Source organism: Miniopterus natalensis, chromosome 6, assembly GCF_054644295.1.
Source record: "Miniopterus natalensis isolate mMinNat1 chromosome 6, mMinNat1.hap1, whole genome shotgun sequence".
Taxonomy (NCBI): domain Eukaryota; kingdom Metazoa; phylum Chordata; class Mammalia; order Chiroptera; family Miniopteridae; genus Miniopterus; species Miniopterus natalensis.
This window is the reverse complement of record NC_142086.1, coordinates 87,462,838-87,481,198: the sequence shown is the minus strand read 5'-3', so window position 1 is coordinate 87,481,198 and position 18,361 is coordinate 87,462,838. Positions and strand designations below refer to the sequence as shown.

General features: G+C 56.0%; 1 protein-coding gene across 1 annotated transcript; it reads left to right on the top strand.

The window, feature by feature from the left end:
- Positions 1–5,796: 5,796 nt before the first annotated feature.
- On the top strand, positions 5,797–16,890 carry SIK1 (salt inducible kinase 1). The gene is made up of 13 exons (XM_016218281.2): positions 5,797–5,952; positions 6,427–6,543; positions 9,033–9,096; positions 9,272–9,433; positions 9,586–9,710; positions 9,806–9,929; positions 10,594–10,814; positions 11,133–11,282; positions 11,711–11,833; positions 11,965–12,178; positions 12,754–13,026; positions 13,705–13,936; positions 14,389–16,890. Exons 1-13 carry the CDS (start codon positions 5,797–5,799, stop codon positions 14,771–14,773), a joined length of 2,346 nt encoding a protein of 781 aa, XP_016073767.1. The 3' UTR covers positions 14,774–16,890.
- Positions 16,891–18,361: the final 1,471 nt, after the last annotated feature.

Sequence of the window (18,361 nt, the reverse complement as noted above, 5' to 3'; positions counted from 1 at the left end):
ACAGCACACCAACAATACCAAAACCCACGGAAACCAGGTCAGAAAGAATGGGAGCACCTTTGCAGTCTGCACCAAAAACCTGGATGCCGAGCCCGGTGCCATGTGTGTTCCTGGCCGTCAGAGGCCTCCACGTCACCCCGGCAACCGGGGGCGAGGCGCTCTGCGGAGCTGCCTGAGCCTGCAGGCTCCAGGGGCGTCTGGGAGACCCTCAGGTTATGAGATTCTGCTCCTGGCCTCCAGAGACCACCCTCCTCCCAGGGGCTGTGGAGTCCTGAGCAGGCTGGGCCGGGCGTCTGGTCTTGACCTGGCTGCTCTCAGCCAAGCAAGTCTTCCAGGGACTGTGGGAGGAAAGGCCCTCGGTGACCAAGAAAGAGGTCAGCTGGGGGGTGGGGGGGGGCTGAGCAGGGGAAGGTGCAGCCACTTCCACACAGAGTTCTGGGCAGGCGGCTAACGCTCATGGTTCTGATGGCCATTTAATGACATGGTGAGGCTTTTTTAAAAAATATATCTTTATTGATTTCAGAGAGAGGAAGGGAGAGGGAGAGAGAGAGAGAGAAACATCAATGAGGAGAGAGTCAATGATTGATCAGCTGCCTCCTGCACGCCCACGACTGGGGATCGGACCTGAAACCCTGGCACGTGCCCCGACCGGGAATCGAACCGCGATCTCCTGGATCCTAGGTCGATGCTCAACCGCTGAGCCTCGCAGGGCCAGGTGACACGGTGAGTCCTTGATTCGGCTGCGGAAAAGGCAGGATGAAGTTGTGGAGACTCCAAGCCCGCAGTAGCATCATCAGTGCTTCCCCCCCCCCCATCTTTCCCTGTTTCTGTATTTGCTCCTGATCCTTACACTTGGAAAAACAAAGTGCTGATTTACAGGAAGATATTCTACTGAGGGAGCATTTCATCTTGTTCCCGCTTGACACTGCAGAGTGACTGGGATCCATCTAGAAGCTGCTAGGGCCTCCTCCCATGGACCTCTCACCCCCCCCCCCCCAGCTGGAAGCCTCACTCCAGACCAGACCCCCTGCCAGGCCAACACCCCCAACCCCTCTTCCCCAGCATCCTCCTCGCCCGGCCATGTCCCAGCCCTGCTTAAGCCCAGATACCATCCATTTTCATCCAAACATCTCCGGAGAAAAATCACGCGATCATTTGAGCAATAAATGGATGATGTTGCACATTTCCACCAGTCTCAGAGCTGGGGCACCCCCTCTCTCCTCTTCTCCCCCCTCAGCTGCCTCCTCCCACTCCTCCTGCCCTGTGCCCACACCCTCTGCCTTCTCTTATTCAGCGTCTATGTCTTCGTTGTCTCCCCTTAAGTAGGTGACAGCCCCTGAGAGAAGGCATCTTGTCTGTTCCCTTCCTACGACGCTCACACCCCCAAACAGTGCACGGCACACAGTAGGTGCTTCATGAGCCTGCGTGGACACCTTCTGGCTACTCCTGCAGCATGTTACATCATCTCAGGACCTGTGCCTTCCCTGCTCGATTCCTACTACCATGTCTGTCACAGTTCAAGGCAGTCCCATGCTCACTTTCACTGTCTGTCACAGTTCTTGCCAAGTTCTTGCAAAGAGTAGAAACTCACAGATTTTTTGAATGATTGAGTAGTAATTCAAAAGATAGTATATCTCATCTCACACTGGTGGATGCCCTGGAGGCAATGAAATGAAAGCACCACTTAGAAGCCTAGCATCTCCCAGAGGAGTGGGGTGCTCTGTGCAGCCCCTGAGCTAAGTCCAGGATAAAGGAGGCACCCCAGCCCCACACTGGAGCTCCTGGCCCTGTTCCCCGGTCTGCAAAGATAGCAGGAGCCAGAAGGGACCAGGGTCACCCCTGAGTCCCAGGGATGCTGCTGGGAGGCCGATCTTGTTTTCTGATACCTGAAATTGTTGAACTGATGCCATAAACAAACCAGACAAACCCAAATGAAATATCCAGGACAGAGAGGGCCTTGGGGTTCTAGGAGACTGAGAAGAAAGAAGCAGCTGGTCTTACTCCTGGAGACCAGGGGAAAGCCACCTTGAAAGGGGTGCTGCCAGCCCCTCCGCCTTCAGTGGAGGAGGGGAGCAGGGTTAGGATGCCCAGGACCGGCCGGCGCACTCAGCCATTCGTGTAAGTGCTGCCTTCAAGGCCGCTCCTGCGCTTGTTGGTTTGAGGATTTTCTGGTTCATCTCGGGGTGCCTGCCAGGAACCTGTGGGTATTTTGGGGTCTCTAGGCTCACGATCTAAAAACAGTAAGATGAATTCCAGAAACATGCAATGGAAAGACAAGCTAAAAAATCCCTAATGGAAAACTGACTTACTGTTTGCAATGATTCAGAACAAAAAGTGCCATTCTTGCAGACTTTCAGAGTTTATCTTCCATTATGTTAAGAGGAGAATTCCTCGAATTATTTAATTATGCCAATAGACACACATGCTTGCTCCCCCCCCCCCCCCCCCGGCTGTTGTGGAGACTAGAAATTTTTAAAAATCAAGGATTCTGGAAGGAATTACAGCCTCCAGGAGCCATGGATGCAAACAACCATAAACACTCCAGCAGAGATCCCTCAGCGACAAATTCACGGGGAGGAGCCCCCCTGGGAGAGATGACAGCCATTCTGGGGTCCACATTGTTGCCTCCTCGGCTTGCATTCCCCAAGAGCAGGCTCCCACAGGGGTTTGGGAATCCCACAGCCACACAGGGCTGTGCAGGAAGGACCCGGAGCAGGGTCAAGTGCACCTAGGTCCAGGGACCCTTTCTGGGAAGGCTGCTTCAGCCCTTCCGCTGCAGTTTCTCTTCGGGGATGACAAAATGTTTCCAAGCAGCCAGCCAGGTGTTTGCAAACACCTAAGACCTTTCAAAAGAGTCAGGCTGGCCCTGGGGCAGTGGGCGGGAGGGGGCGGGGGCGGGTTTGCTGGCTATCACCTGTGTGAGCCTGAGGAACGCTCTTAAGTACAAAATAAGACAGCAGGTGAGTGTATTCAGGTCCCCGGTTTCTTCACTCTTCCTCCTGCTCTTCTTGGAACAGATTGGCGGGGCTCCCAGGAGGGGACAAAAGGGGTTGTAAACTATTCAGCTAAAAGGAAGTGAAAATATTCCTCCAAACTCTCCCTGGATAAACCTGGGACCAACAACGAGGGCATATTTGAAAGACAAGAAAAACTTTGGGACTATTAGTGCCCTTGAAAGGACTTGTCAAACAAACTGACCCACAAACCTCCACCAGGGAGGGGCGATTGGGAAATATTTGGTCAGGCCAGAGATGGTGCACCAGGGGAAGCACGTCCAATCCGGGAAATGCCCTGGCAGCTGCCCCCACACACTGCAGCCTCCCCTCTGCCAGGTTTCCCAGTGCTGTATCCATTTCACTTAACTCTCGCTCCCCACCCCCTTCTGTGCAATGGTATTTTTATTTAACACAAGAAAAAAATTATTCTAGGCTGGACGCAGAATTGAAATCCTAAACTTCTACCTTCCTAATGTTTAAAAAAATACTAGTTGTCCATACCTTCGTCTTTCCTTAGAAAACACTTATTTTGTGATGCACCGTAAAGAACATAAAGCAAGCAGTGATACCAATGCAAACTGTCCTCCGCTGCCTCTTTCACCCTTTCTCCCTTAGTGGGGTAAGGCCACCAGGCACCTCAGTCCCAAGGGGCTCAGGTCCTGCCGCCCGACTCCCCTGAAGCTCTGGGGAAACAGTGAGGTGGTCCAGGTAACAGACAAAAGCAACCAATGCTATGGGACCCGCCAAGTGTCCAGTCTGCCAAGGGGTGAAGCCCTCGCCCACTGCTGACTCCACCCGATGGCCCTCTCAGGAGGGGCCGCTCCCCCAAGGGCAGGGTCCTTGCAGGGTTTGTGTACAGAGCACCTGGCTGGTGTTCAGTGGACACCTGTCAGATGAACTCAGGTGCAAATAAGCCATCGCGTGCTGTATGGAGGTGTTGCTGACTGGGCTTCTCCCCACTCTGGACCTAAGAACGTGTGAACCCCGAAGACCTCAGCAAGCAGAGTCCATTTCCACCCGGCCCCCTGGCCCCCTGGAAATCAGCCGCCTGGGCCTGTCTTCCTCTCTCCATCCTGCTGGGTTCCTTCACCAAAGCAGCTCCACCATAAAGGCCCCAGGCCTTGCTCCGCAATCAGCTGGCTTCTGATGGAGAAAGGGGAGGGCTCCCCTGGGGTGGGGCAAGGACCCACTCCACAGGCCTGGGGGGTGCGGCACCAGCACCCGCTTAGCACACCAACTCTGGTGGTCACTTGCCAGAGCTGCTGACCGGCTTCCTTGTGCTCGTTTCTAACTTGCTGAACAATTAAGATTTGCACAAGAGAAATAGAAGTGGGGTGGCCCCAACGTCCCCGAATATATCCCTGCCAGGCTCCCGAGGGCCCCGGGCAGTGGGAGGTCCCTCTCCAGGACCTGGGGTGTCCCCCCCACAGTGGAAGCTGGGGTGCTGTCACCTGGCACCGCTTTATAGCCTCATTCTGCAGATCTCCGAGGTTCCCTGGGCTCGCCTGGTACTTTCCCTAACAGAGGCCCTGAGGCCCAGTGCTTCCGCCAGAAATTGGGGGACACGTGGGACCCTTACTTCGATAACCTGGACCATAGAGTAAGGAGTCCAAAGAGGACCCAGCTGTGCTGCGCTTCGGGGTTTTCGGAACCTCCCTGGACCCAAGGCTTTTGCGGGGCGGGGCGAGACGAGGGGCCACGCGCCAGCCCGCGGGAAGGCTGCGCCCTGGGGACCCGGGGGTTAAGTCGCTGGCGGCGCCCCCGGAGCCCGGCAGGGGGCGCGCGCCGGCGGGAACGCGGTCCCGGGCGGACCTCCGCGGGCCTTCGGCGCCCGGCGCCCCTGACGTCACCGCCCCGCGGTCGCCAGGGCGACGGCCTCATCAGCGCGCGCGTCAGAGCCGCCCGTCTCTTGGCAACGGCCCGATCTGCCGCTCTCCCTCCGCCTGGCGCTGAGCCGCGCGTCGTTCTGGCGTCAAAGCGACGTCAATGGGGCTGTGTCCGTCCAGCGCGGCGGCGGGGCGGGGCCGGCGGAGGCGGGGCGGGGGCGACCCGGGGCGGGGCCGGGGGCGGGCGCCGGGGCGGGGCCGGGGCGGGGCGACGGCGCGTGCGGCCGGGTGCGCGGCGCGGCCTCAGAGCTGACATGCGGCGCGGCCCGGCCGGCGGCACAGGCGACGGCTGCGGCGATCCGAGCGGCGAGCGCGCGAGCGGCGGCGGCCGAGCGGTCGGCGGGGGCCGCGGGGCGAGCGGCGTCCCAGCCTCGGCGCCCCGGGGGCGGCGGAGGTGAGGCGGCGCGGGGCCGGGGCTCCGGGCTCTGTTCTCCGGCGGCCCGGCGGGTGCGGGCCGGAACGCCGCTCGCCCCGCCGCCGTCGCCTCCCCTTTGTGGTGGGGCGGCGGGAGCGGGTCCGCGACGCCCTCGGAGTGAGGGCCTTCGGGGTTCGGGCTTCGGAAGGAGCCCGGCGCGGGGGGCGGCGGGGGCGGGGCCGCACGCCCGGCGGGGCCGAGGGGGTCCGGGGGGCTGGAGTGGAACCGACCGCGGGGAGCGGGGGGTACGCCGGGCGGGACCGAGAGGGTCCGGGGCTCGGGGCAGAGCCGGCGGCGGGCGGCGGGGGAGCGAGTCGCGGCCGCGCGTGGCTGGGGCCCCGGGGGCACCGGCGTGGAGCCGGCGGGGGGCGGTGCGGGAGCGAGTCGCGGCCGCGCGTGGCTGGGGCCCGGGGGCACCGGCGTGGAGCCGGCGGCGGGCGGCGCGGGCGCGGGTCGGGCGGAAGCTGAGCGCCCCCCGCGTCCGCAGGTGCCCGGAGCCATGGTGATCATGTCGGAGTTCAGCGCGGCCCCGGCGGGCGTGAGCCAGGGCCCGCAGAAGCCCCTCCGCGTGGGCTTCTACGATATCGAGCGGACCCTGGGCAAGGGCAATTTCGCGGTGGTGAAGCTGGCCCGGCACCGAGTCACCAAAACCCAGGTGCGTGGGGCGGTGGCACCGACCCCGGGTGGACCCTGCCCGGGGGGCCGCCGCCCCCGGGGGGGGGACCGCTGCCTGGGGGGCCCATCGCGCCAGGGCTTAAACACTGACAGGTTTTAGTCCAGGAAAGAAGAAAAATGTTTTATGTGATGGCTGCCTCGTGTGTACAAATACGAGGGGACAGCAGAGAGGAGGGTGACCGGGTAACCCCGGAGTGCAGCGCTCGCGCTTCCAGATCTAACGCCCTGTGCACTGAGCCTGCAGAGCCTTAGTTATTTCACTTCGGCTCTTTTAAGTAATATTAATGGTTACTTTGGTTATTTTCCTCCTTCCCCGACTTTTTGGGACCTCTTGGGGACAAAGTGTTTTAGAAATTAACCTGCAAAAAATGAAATGTGCGAATTAGGTTAAGTGAGAGTTTTCTTTTTTTCTTTTAAACAAACAAAATATCCCTTTTCTTTTAAAAATCTATAGGTAGCAATAAAAATCATCGATAAGACACGCCTAGATTCAAGCAATTTGGAGAAAATATATCGTGAGGTTCAGATCATGAAGCTCCTGAATCACCCCCATATCATAAAGCTCTATCAGGTAAGGGCCCGAGTTTGCCTTGCGCTGTGACCGCTGGCAGGTGTGTTAGTTTTTATTTCCAGCAACCTAAGCCTGCAGTTTCTTACGGCTGCCCCGCTCTTTGGGTACGTGTGGGAGTTGGGTTGGTTGTTTAAGGTAAATAGGTTTATTTCTGTAAGTGGTGAGGTTGTTTTCTTGCTTTGTGGTCATAATCGAGATTTGCTTCATGAAAATTTTATTTAGTATTACAGTCTATTCCAGTTTTAAACGCATAGAGGTGGGAGGTTGTTGCCTTTACTTTACTCTGAAGATAAGCAGCCAGAACTGTGTATTGACACAGGTCAAGCATTTAGTGTAGAAGGACAAATTCCAGTGAAACTAGACACTTCTGCCTTTGCAGATAATCATTAAACTTTCAGACCAGCCGCTCTTACCAGTTTTCATAAACTTATCTTGCAAAGGCAGCCGTGAGCGTTTGCCTTCCCCATGTAAACTCTCCCATCAAAACGGAGAGATGAAAACACTTGCCCGTGGTGAGAGCAAAGAGCTTGTCTTTTAATCCATGTTAAGAACGGGCCTCACACTGGCCGTCTGTTGGTTTGTTTTGTGACTTTATTTTTGTTCTCCTGTTGAAACTAATAAAGTATATCTTTGGGAAATACATGCTGGTTTAATGAGGACAGCAGAGCAGTCTCTTCCTTAAGTGAGCACTTATGCAAAGATGAAATAAAGCCTCGTGCAAGAGAGTAAGTTCTTCGCAAATACTCGCTATTGCATCCAGTTGTGTTGGCTGCAAGTTCCTTTTGATGACTTTTGCGAAGCCCCGAGAGTCTGGAATGAATACGGGGTGGTGTGAGTGTTTTGCTGTTGGCAGGGCCAGGTGTACAGTGGGCAGGAGAGAGGACTGTAATTGAAAATTACCCCACGGAAGGCTCGTTACTCAGTTAAAATGAAGGTAGAAGTAGTCATTGGGGCTTGTGTTTCCAGAATGACAGTTTACTCACCGTCGTTAAGTGCAGCACTCACGTCAGGTGCTCTCTGGTTCATGCTTTGTTTCTGTTGTCATTTGTGAGTTGCCTTCTGATGAGAAGTTTCCTCCCCGGTCACTGATGTCAGTGCCTGAGAAATGTGCCTGGCCTGTTTCCGCAGGAGTGGGCTGACCCCTGTCTGATCTTGATTGAGCTGGAGGGCTGAGCCCGAGTGCGGCTTCCTTGTCCTCCTGTCCTCCTGTGCCCCACTGGCCCCCGTGTGGAGGAGCCCAGTTAGTGATGCCTTGACTACATGATCCAAGTTCTAGGTCTCTTCTGGGGTGAATTTTCTTATGCTCTGTGTGCTGCTTTAACTGTTGGGGACAGCAACAATTGTTCCTCCCCCGGTTTTGACACTGGTATCTGATTTTCATCCAGCTGGCTCAGCCCCAGAACCTTGGTGAGACACTAAACTCTTTCCTTGAGGTTTTTTAAAACTTAAAACACATTCAGTCTTCGTTCTTTCTCTGTCAGTTTCTTTCATTGAGAAAAGGGATGAACTTACTTGTCACTCAGTTATACATCGAGGGCAAGGGCAGCGAAAATTCCAGCTAAAGTGCTTGGTGTTCGCTTTTCTTTCTTTGTTTTTTTCCCAGCACAATTTTTTAAAGTAATACTCTCTTAATAAATGAACATCACAGTGTTCATCGCTTTTCTTTTTAGATTTACAGCTCAAAGCAGTTGTCTTTTTTAAAGGAATAACTGTATTTTGAACCTTGAAGAAATCTTTTTCTGTAAGGATGTATTATCTCTCTGTCTTCCTTTGAAGTATGTTAAAACACCTGGATATGAGTGAGTTTTACTTTGCGTAACCAAAGATTTGAATTTTACCTTGTCTCATAGTTATTTTAAATTCTTTAAAAATTTTTTTCAAAGTGAAATAAAATTCTTGCTCAGTAAGGGAACCTTAGGGCGACTTGACACTGGCTGTTGCTGTTGACACATGCTGAGCAGTTTGCTGCACACAGAGCAGACTTCAGCCCCCTGGGGAAGCTGGCTTCTTGTGGCCTAGTTAATCATGTCACCAGCGCATGTGGGGCGGGGTGTTTGCTATCTATTATTCAGCCCTGCTGGCCATTAGCTTGGTAATCTGTTGCCTGCTGACTTCTAGAAGAAAGAGCCAGCAGAACTCTCAAAATCGCTTTTACTTCTGTAGCCTCCAGAGTCCCCAGGTGGGTGAGGCAAAGCGTGTTAAGCATACGATGTAGGAGAATTCTAGTACACCTGGACCTTAGTGAGGGCAAAGATACGGCGGGATAGGCCGCTAGTTAGGAATTCACCTCTGGTTGGGAAACAGCTCTTTCCAAATAGGAATCCCCTTCTTTGTTTCTTTATTGCAGAAGTTTGCTTTTTTTTTCCTTTCCGAAAATAACGAATGTACTCATCCAAGAAGTTAACAGTGCCCTGGGGTTCAGTAGGTTGTTGATAGCACCCCTGTGTTCCCTTCTCGTGTGGTTAAACGTTAGGTCTTTATCTTTTTAGGTTATGGAGACAAAGGATATGCTTTACATTGTCACCGAATTTGCAAAAAATGGAGAGATGTTTGGTAAGCCACACTTATTTTTAACACTTGTTGGGAGCAAAGGTGCCCACTAGTCAGAAACTACTTCGCCAGTGTCTGAGTTTGTCCCCCGTAGAACTCCTCGGCGTTCTTCAGTCGCGCCCAGACAGCAGCCAGCCTTGTGGATTTGGGGCTGTAATTTGGTTTTGTCGCTCCTCAGATTATTTGACTTCCAATGGGCACCTGAGCGAGAATGAGGCACGGAAGAAGTTCTGGCAGATTCTGTCGGCCGTGGAGTACTGCCACAGCCACCACATCGTGCACCGGGACCTCAAGACCGAGAATCTGCTGCTGGATGGCAACATGGACATCAAGCTGGCGGGTAAGGAGGGGGTCACCCCGCACCTGGGAGTGCTGGCCTGCGAGAAGGGGGACCTGCAAGCAAAGGTCCTGGTGCTTTTTGCTCGTATGCCTTTGAAACTGAGGCCCTGCTGTTTCTACCATAACTTCATTATCTCTTTCTTTGTCCCTCAGACTTCGGATTTGGGAATTTCTACAAGTCGGGAGAGCCTCTGTCTACGTGGTGTGGGAGCCCTCCATACGCAGCCCCAGAAGTCTTTGAGGGGAAGGAGTATGAAGGCCCCCAGCTCGACATCTGGGTAGGAGCCCTATGCGCAGCAGGTGTTGGGTGCCAGTGCTGGTTGTGAGTTAACCAGTTGGGGGCCTGGCACTGACCGCTGTCGGTTGTTTGCAGAGCCTTGGTGTCGTGCTGTACGTCCTGGTCTGCGGGTCTCTCCCCTTTGATGGGCCCAGCCTGCCAGCCCTGCGGCAGCGGGTGCTCGAGGGCCGGTTCCGCATCCCCTTCTTCATGTCTCGAGGTAGGTGTGTGCCGAGCCTTCTCCCAGGCAGGCAGGCAGGCGGGCAAGTGGGCAGGTGCTGCGGGGCTGCTGGGGAGCCTGGATGGGAGTTTTCGATGCGGAGGTGGAGGAATTTATTTCCTGAAATGCCTGCTTGACTGTCTTCTGGGTCTGTGAGTCAGGCCTGTGTTACTGTAGGGTGTTTACCTGCGAGAGAAACCCAACCCACGGGGTGTGTTTTCAGTGCCCTACTTATGGGCAGACAGGTGCCTGCCTCTCAGGGCGTCTCCTGGAGATCCGGCTGAACGCTTGGCTCTGGAGTCCCTGCCAGCGCCCCTGGGTCTCACTTGCTCCACACTTGTGCTTTCCCTCTCTATTCAGTAAAGATGTGACCAGCTGCCCACTGCTTTGTGGTCACAGCAGAATGGAGAGACTAAGTGGCCTCTGTAGGGACGTTAGGAGGACTGTGTCCCCCTCAGAGGCTCATCCCTCAGTGGAGGACTCTTTGGAGGTCGGTCTGAGCCGATGGCACAGGCCAGCACTCCTGGCCTTGGTGTTCTTTGGAATGGTCACTTGTTCAGTTGCCTGTGTGAAGGGAGCCTTGTCCCTTGCAGGGCTGTGGTGGCAACCTAGTGGGCTGCGGGGACTGTGAGCATAGGCTCATTGCGCCTCCCTTGACTCCCAGACTGTGAGACGCTGATCCGACGCATGCTGGTGGTAGACCCTGCCAAGCGCATCAGCATCTCCCAGATCCGGCAGCACCGGTGGATGCAGGCCGACCCCACCCTGCCGCACACGCGCCCCACCAGCGCTGCACTCAGCTACAACTCTAACCTGGGCGACTATGACGAGCAGGTGCTGGGCATCATGCAGACCCTTGGGGTGGACCGGCAGAGGACCGTGGAGGTGAGCAGCGCCCTGTCCCTCCCCACACTTGCCTTTGACAGGAGAGGTGCTCGTTCTGGGGAGGTGGCTTTATCAGGGAAAGCAGTCACTTGCTAGTTGAGTTAAAATGGTATCATGGGATAATTTAAAGACCAGCTTGTCCACTCTTCTAAGGATATTCTGGGCCACCCAAGAATAACCCTGGGAACAGCTTTGTCAGGGCCTCAGTGACTTGAGAAGTCCCGAGATGCCACCCGCTGTTCCACAGGGGCCCTACTGCTCCACAGTTCTCTCCTCTGGCCTGGCTCTTACTTGCCCCCCTGCCTCTGCCCCTCCCAGTCACTGCAGAATAGCAGCTATAATCACTTTGCGGCCATTTATTACCTCCTCCTGGAGCGGCTGAGGGAGTACCGCAGCAGCCCGCCGTCGGCCCGGCCCGGCCCCACCCGGCAGCAGAGGCCCAGGAGCTCAGATCACAGCGGTTTGGAGGTAAGGGAGGATCTCCTAACACCCCACCCCTGTGTCCCCTGAGTTAGGAACTTCTTGCTCAGATGTGCCTGGGAGCAAGACACAGGCTGAGCCCCTTTCCCCCATTCATGTCCCCCCACCCATTAAGCCCTGGGTCAGGGCTCCCTGTGAGTTCCAGACCAGAGGATGAATGGAGAAGAGGGGCTGCTGGTCACTCTGTTGGGGGTGAGGTCCCACCTGCGGCTACTTGTTCCTACTGACCCTCTCGGTGCCTGGTCACTTCCACACAGCATGGCCTCAGAGGGAGGGTACACGTGTTCTGAGCCTGGTCAGCTACTGGATGATCTGCTAATGCCAGAGTGAGGCCAGCACAGTCTTTCTTGCGATGCTCGTGGTTGTCCCCAGAGCCACCTCCCTGATGGCATCTGTCCTTCAATGCCGGCTCACAGGTGCCTCAGGAAGGCCTCCCCAGTGATGCTTTCCGGTCCTCCCTGCTGTACCCGCAGCCCCAGACCTTGGGGCAGTCCATCCTGCAGGCCGAAATGGACTGTGACCTCCACAGCTCACTCCAGGTGTGTGAGCATCTGCATAGGGTGGCATCTTGGGGGGGGGGGGGGGCGGGCTTGTCACACCCACCGGTGGTAACCCCCATAGCAGGTCACATGGAGTCCCAGGATCACTGGTTTATTTCTGTCCCGCACAGCCCTTGCTCTTCCCTGTGGATGCCAACTGCAACGGCGTGTTCCGGCATCGCTCGGTCTCCCCCAGCAACCTGCTGGACACCACCATCAATGAGGAAGTCAGGCAGGGCCAGGGCCTCAAGGAGGAGCCAGAGGCACAGAGGCCTCTACCTGGTAGCACAGGCCGGAGGCACACGCTGGCCGAGGTCTCCACCTTCTCCCCTTGCACCCCTCCGTGTAAGTGTCCACATGGGCAGGAGCGCAGCCTGGTGGGTGTTTATGGTCAGGACTACGAGGGGCTGATGCAAAACACACTGTTTCTCCTGGGTGGCTTTTTCTGGTTATAGTTCTTGGATCTGCCAGTGGTTTAACCCCCGAGGCCACGAGGGTCACACTTAGATACTCCATGAGGTCATTCAGTGGTGGGGACAATGTGGGGTTTAGCTGCTCCCAGGTTGCAGGAAGATAGGTTCTCATCCCTGGCCCCTCTGTGTCCTTGGTCAATTCCACCAATCAACTGCAGCAAGGACCCCTGTGCCAGCTGACTGTCAGGGCTCCCTGGCCTCTGGTGGCCTCTGGCCATCATAGCTCCCACTCCTCCAAGGTTGAGGATAGATGGGGGGAGGCCTGTACAGCTGACTGCCCCGCCAGTGGGCCACAAGGGCTGTCTGAGGCCTGGGAGTCACTGCAGCGGGTGTGGGGAAGGCGGCAGAGCCAGTTCCTCTCCCATGAAAACTGTTGGGTGCTGGTGGGTTGCATCAGCCTTAGGGAGCATGAGAAGCCCCTCGCTAAGAGCCCTGCTCCTTTTGCAGGTATAGTCATCTCCACGGCGAATCCTTCGGAAGGCACCAGCTCTGACAGCTGCCTGACCTTCTCGGTGGGAGATAACCCCGCAGGGCTTAGTGGATGCCTGGCTGCTCAGGGGCTGGTGGGCACCTGCTCCCCACTCAAACTGGCCTCACCACTGCTGGGGGCCCAGTCTGCCACCCCGGTGCTACAGGCTCAGGGCGCCCCGGGAGGAGCTGCCCTGCTCCCCATCAGCTTCCAGGAAGGCCGGAGGGCTTCGGACACATCGCTCACTCAAGGTGACTTCCCCTTTCATTTCCACCTTCCCTAGGAGGTGCTGCGTGTGGCCCTGGCAGGTGTCCTTTTGTCCTAGATAGCAGAGGTTCCCCCATTCCCTAGCGGGGCCTGGGTGGAGCAGCAGCACTCCCTGGGCAGATTGGAGGTGCCACCTGGGTTCTGGACGACCTGGTCTCCTGGGACAAAGTCACCTGGCCTCTAGTGCCTGATCTTAAAAGCTCAAGAAACACTTGGATGCGAGGCAGCAGCTCCTGACCTGGAGGAGGGATGGGGTCAGGAAGGGAGCCTCCACACCTGGCTGCCTGTCCTCCCTCCATGCCACCCAGGGCTTGGGGTGCCCTGAGCCTCCTCCCTAGTCCCGTGGCATTGTGTGTGCTCTTCTATAGAGGATCTGTGGTCTGCCCAGGTACATGCCTATTCGGTGTTGGAACTGCTGCCCCAAACCAAACCTTAAAAGAAGATGATTTCCTAGGCTTGTGTGGGCTGGGGGGTCATGAAAAGCAATTAGATGACCACAGAGCACCCTCAGCCTTGTAGGAAAGCATCCCAGTTCTTTTCTCCATCGTTTCCATGTTGTCCGGCCCTCCTCCTCACCATCTGGAAACCCCAGCCGGCCTTGGGCTGCTGGTCCTGGGCTGTGCATGGAGGTCCCTAGACCATCCTCATTTGCTTCTCCCCAGGCCTGAAAGCCTTTCGGCAGCAGCTGAGGAAGAATGCGAGGACCAAGGGCTTTCTGGGCCTGAACAAGATCAAGGGGCTGGCGCGCCAGGTGTGCCAGCCATCACCCAGCCGGGCCACGCGGGGCGGCCTGGGCGCCTTCCAGCTGCCCGCGCAAAGCCCGGGCCTGCACGGCAGCGGGGCCGGCAGCCGGGAGGGCAGGAGCCTGCTGGAGGAGGTGCTGCACCAGCAGAGGTATGCCTGTTCTTCCACCCGGGACCGTGGCGCCCAAGGTCATCGGGATTTCTTGAGCAGCCTTGTCTCTTAAGCTTCCCCTTCTCCATGTAATCAGACGAGTGTGCCTCCCTCCCCCCAAGTGTGGGGAGACCTGTGGGGCCTTGTTCCTGCAGATGGTGGCAGGGGTGGGGAGCAGTCAGATGGTGTCACTTTGAAGCCTGTAAGTGGGGGAGGGGGAGCAGCGAATTAAAATGTCACATCTGGTTGGCGATGGAGAAGGGAAATGTCAGGAGTTGCTCAGGGGATTAGTCACGCACGGCATTTCGTGTCCTGGGCAGCTCCCGCCAGCACTTCATGGGGTGTGGAAACTGCTGGTGTCTGAGCCTGGCTGGGTAGAACTTGTCAGGAGGAGCAGTGCTCAGAGCCAGCAGTAACCTGTTCTCCCCCCCCCTTCCCTTGTGTCCCCCCAGGCTGCTCCAGTTACAGCACCACCCAGCAGCTCTGCCCAGCTGCCAGCAGGCTCCACAGCCACCGCCAGTCCCACTGGTCCTGGCCCCCTGTGACAGCGCCCTCCTTGTGTCTGGACTCCAGAAGGAGCTAGGGCTGGGACCTGGCCCAATGCTGCCGCCCCACCTCCTCCAGGCCGGGGTCTCCCCAGTGGCCTCAGCGGCCCAGCTCCTGGACACCCACCTGCACATCAGCGCTGCCACGGCACCTCTCCCCGCTGCCATGCCCCTGCAGCCACACTTTGCCATGCTGCCCCCGGGTTTCGACCCCATGGGGCTGCCACAGGGGGACTGTGAGATGGAGGACCTGACCTCCAGCCAGCTAGGCACGTTTGTCCTGGTGCAGTGATGGACACTGCCAACCACCTTCCTCCCGCATGGGCTGCCGACTCCTCGAAGCAATAATCTCAGAGTATGTGAAGACGATTCTGGACTCAAAGCCAATAACTTCCTAGAAGCGAAACAAGCAATACGTTTGGTGTTTTGGCTTTTTAGTTTATTTTTTGTTTTGTTTTCTCCTTGCACTGAGCAACTGCTGCCATGAGTAGGGACTGGAAAGTTTCTGAAGAAAAATAATAATCGTGGGGGTGGGTGGACAGGAGGGGAAGGAGGGAAGCGACTAGAGACAGAGGACAGGGCTGGCCCCACTCACCAGTCCAGCGCCCCTGTGGATTGGGTGGTGGCAGGAGGGGACCATCGGCTCCCTTGTTCATGCGCGTCACATCACTGAGGGCATTGGACGAAGCCTTGGTGTGCGCCGCATGCTGTGGGAGCAAGTGTGTGCGTCTCCACCGCGTGTGCGTGTGCGGTGTTGAGTAGTATCCTTTTTTTAAATGAACAATTCTCTACTTCTGGAAACATCTATGCTTCGAATGAAAGCTGTGAACTTTGTGCTTTGTGCATCAGTTTTGAAAAAAGCTCTAACGGCCAGCCCAGGAGAAGATAATCTGCAATCTTGGAATTCTCTCCCCTGAAGTCGGAACACAGAGGATCGCATTTTCTTATTTGGATGAGTTATAAGCCGCTCGATGGTTGGTTCCAGGAGTCTTTGGAGGAGCTGTGAGGAAGAATCTTGAAGGGGCAGGCTGGCTGCGGGGTAGGCTCTGTCCCGACACTTGGCACGGGGCACGGGTGCCTGCAAGGGAAGTTACCTCTTGCCGCACATCTTATTTCCGCTGCTAATTAAGTTTTTATGCATTTCATTATCAGGGTCCAAAAAGAACAACTGACTGGGGGATGTGCAATATGGTGAGGCTGGGACTGGGACAAGCAGGCGGTGACCGGCCTGCACGCACGGGTCCCTGTCAGTGGACAGCCACACCTTCCCCAGCCCCGCACCTGTTAGACTTTCGTTCAGGAAAATGAAATGAGAGGTCAGGTCACTGTTGTTCAAGCTTTGTTCCTTTTTAAGCAAATACTGTATATGTGTATAAAAGACAGATAGACACTACTTATTTTTTATATTTTTTACTACACCTTTGTGTTCCTGGTTTAAATTCCCCTCTGGCAATGTTACAAAGCGCTACACCAGGTGCGTGTGGAGGAGGGAGACTAGGTGCTCCCTTACCTGGCAGGTAGACCCAGCTGGTGGCTCATGGGCCATGGGCTCTGGAGAAGGGAGGAGGCTATTGTGCGCCCTCCGCCTGGTCGGCACTGGTCCTTTACCCCCAGGTGCCTTCAGCTCACTTGGCTCTCACACCCTCAGTATTAAACTGGTGACGGCAGGGGAAGGTGGGCATTTATTTGTAAAAGCCAAAGATCACCGGAGTTCTGGAGGGTGGGGAGGCAGCGGCCCAGAGCGGTCACGGCCCCTGCCGGCCATGTGTCTGCGTTTGCCCAGCTTGCTGCTACTGTCCCTCTTGTCCCCACCGCTGCTGCTGCTGCTCTGTGGCTGCTTCAATGATCGGGGCAAAGGACGGTCATTGCGTCTGGCCGCTGAGAACTCCCCTAAGCCTCCCTCTGACTCATAAGGAAGGTTGGGAACAGAGAGAACCTGGGGTCATGGGGCGGCCAGGGCCTTTGCCTCCTCCTCACGGAGCAGCACGTGGGTCCAACACAGCCGGTTCCCCTTGTGAAATTTCTGTTCCAACGCCAGAGATCAAAGGCCTCAGAACCATGACAAGCACTTTACTCTCGGTGGTTTTCTTTCGTTGCTGTAGTCAGGTGTGCGTCCTGTTTTTAAGTGTGTGTGGCGTGTGTTTTATAGGTTTCTCCACAGCACTGTCCTTGGATGAATGCTGTAGCCTGTTTAAAGGCACTACGCGATCTGATTAAGGTGTATATGGTTTGTTGTTTTTTACCGTAACAATTATTTTGTTTCTTATGTTAACATGAGAAATGTATGCCAAATGATTAGTGGATGTATGTTTTTTAATTTAATATTTAAATAAAATATTTGGGGAAAAAAACTTGACTTCTTCCCTTGACTCTGGGAGCACCTTCCTTCCAGCTGCTTCACTGAGAGACCAGGTCCTCCAGGCTCACTGATAGTTCAGATCATAAAGAAGCGGGCCCAGTGCCAACTCCTGGATGCCGCCTTGCCACAAAGAACTGGCAGCAGCCTGGCTGCAGGCGCCACTCCCCTCGCCTGGCAGTGGTGGCATCTCGGTGGTCAGGCCACGGGGAGGAGCGGCCTGAGGCTGGCATCTGAGGGCATGCGCCAGGCCGCCTGGTTCTCAGGCCCCTTCCCCGGGGCAGGCTCTGCTAATCTGAACAAACCCTCCCCTGTGGCAGCTGGTTCCTCCCTGCCCGGGGCACCATGCACTCTACTTCCTCATAATGGGCTCTGACTCCACTCAAGTCGGGGTTGGGGAGACCCACATCCATCCACTTCCTGGCCTCTCCAGGCTTTTTGCCGCCTCTAGCAGCGGGGCAGGTGTGCCCACCTGAGGAGCAAAGGCTCCTCTTCATCCTGTACCTGGCAAATGTCTTTTGGTTAAAGTTTTCAACTTTTTCTTACCTGTTGGGACAGTCATTATAAAAAACACGTGAGTGTTGGCGAGGGTGGAGAAATTGGAACCCTCGTGTACCGCTGGTCGGAGACAGTCTGCTCCTTAGTGAGTTAAATAGAATTACCTGTGGTCCAGCAGCCCGCTTCTGGGAAGAGAAAGGAACTGATTGCAGGGGTGGGATGGAGACTTGCTCACCTTTCTTCGTGGCAGCATTACAATAGCCCAGGGGTGGGAGCACCCTAAGTGTCCATCAAGGGTGATTAGGTAAGCACGTGTGGTCCAGCCACACAATGGAATAGTATTTAGCCGTAAAAAGGAAATTCTGACACTACGTGGAGAAACCTGGAGGGCATCATGTTCAGGAAACAAGTCAGGCACAAAAGGACAAACCGATTCCCTTTGCCCGCAGCCTCTGAGGGGTCAGGTTCACGGACAGGAAGTAGAGTGGTGGCAGAGTTTCTGTCGGGGAGGGTGAGTCCTGGAGATGGGGGGGGGTGATGGCTGCACAACATGTGAATGTGCCCAATGCGGCTGAGCTGTGCACTTAAAAATGGTGAAGATGGTAACTTTTGTGTTGTGTGTATTTTACAATGAAAAGAAAAAAGTCTCTTTAGAGGGAGATGTCCAGAGATGGACAGTAGCTTTCTGGTGGAGAGCCGGGCTCCAGGGCGAGGGCCGAGCGAGCGAGAGCGTGGAGGGCAGACGTTAGTGGGAGTCAGAGCCCTGGGGAATTGGTGAAAACTCAGTGTTTCCACGACGTGTGTGTGTGGAACAACATGTCAGAGTGTTGCTTAAGTGCAGCCGGTGGGCCTGAGAGGCCGGTGGATCTCACAGTTTTGGGGAGGAGGCCCTGCCGCCGTGTCCCACTCCTCACTTTCCGAGGAGTGTTGTCAGTCAAGACTGTGTGACTGAGAACAGTTACAATGAGGCTCCCAGGGCCTGAGGGGCTGAGGTGGGCTTCTCACAGGGAGTGGAAGCAGACCGTG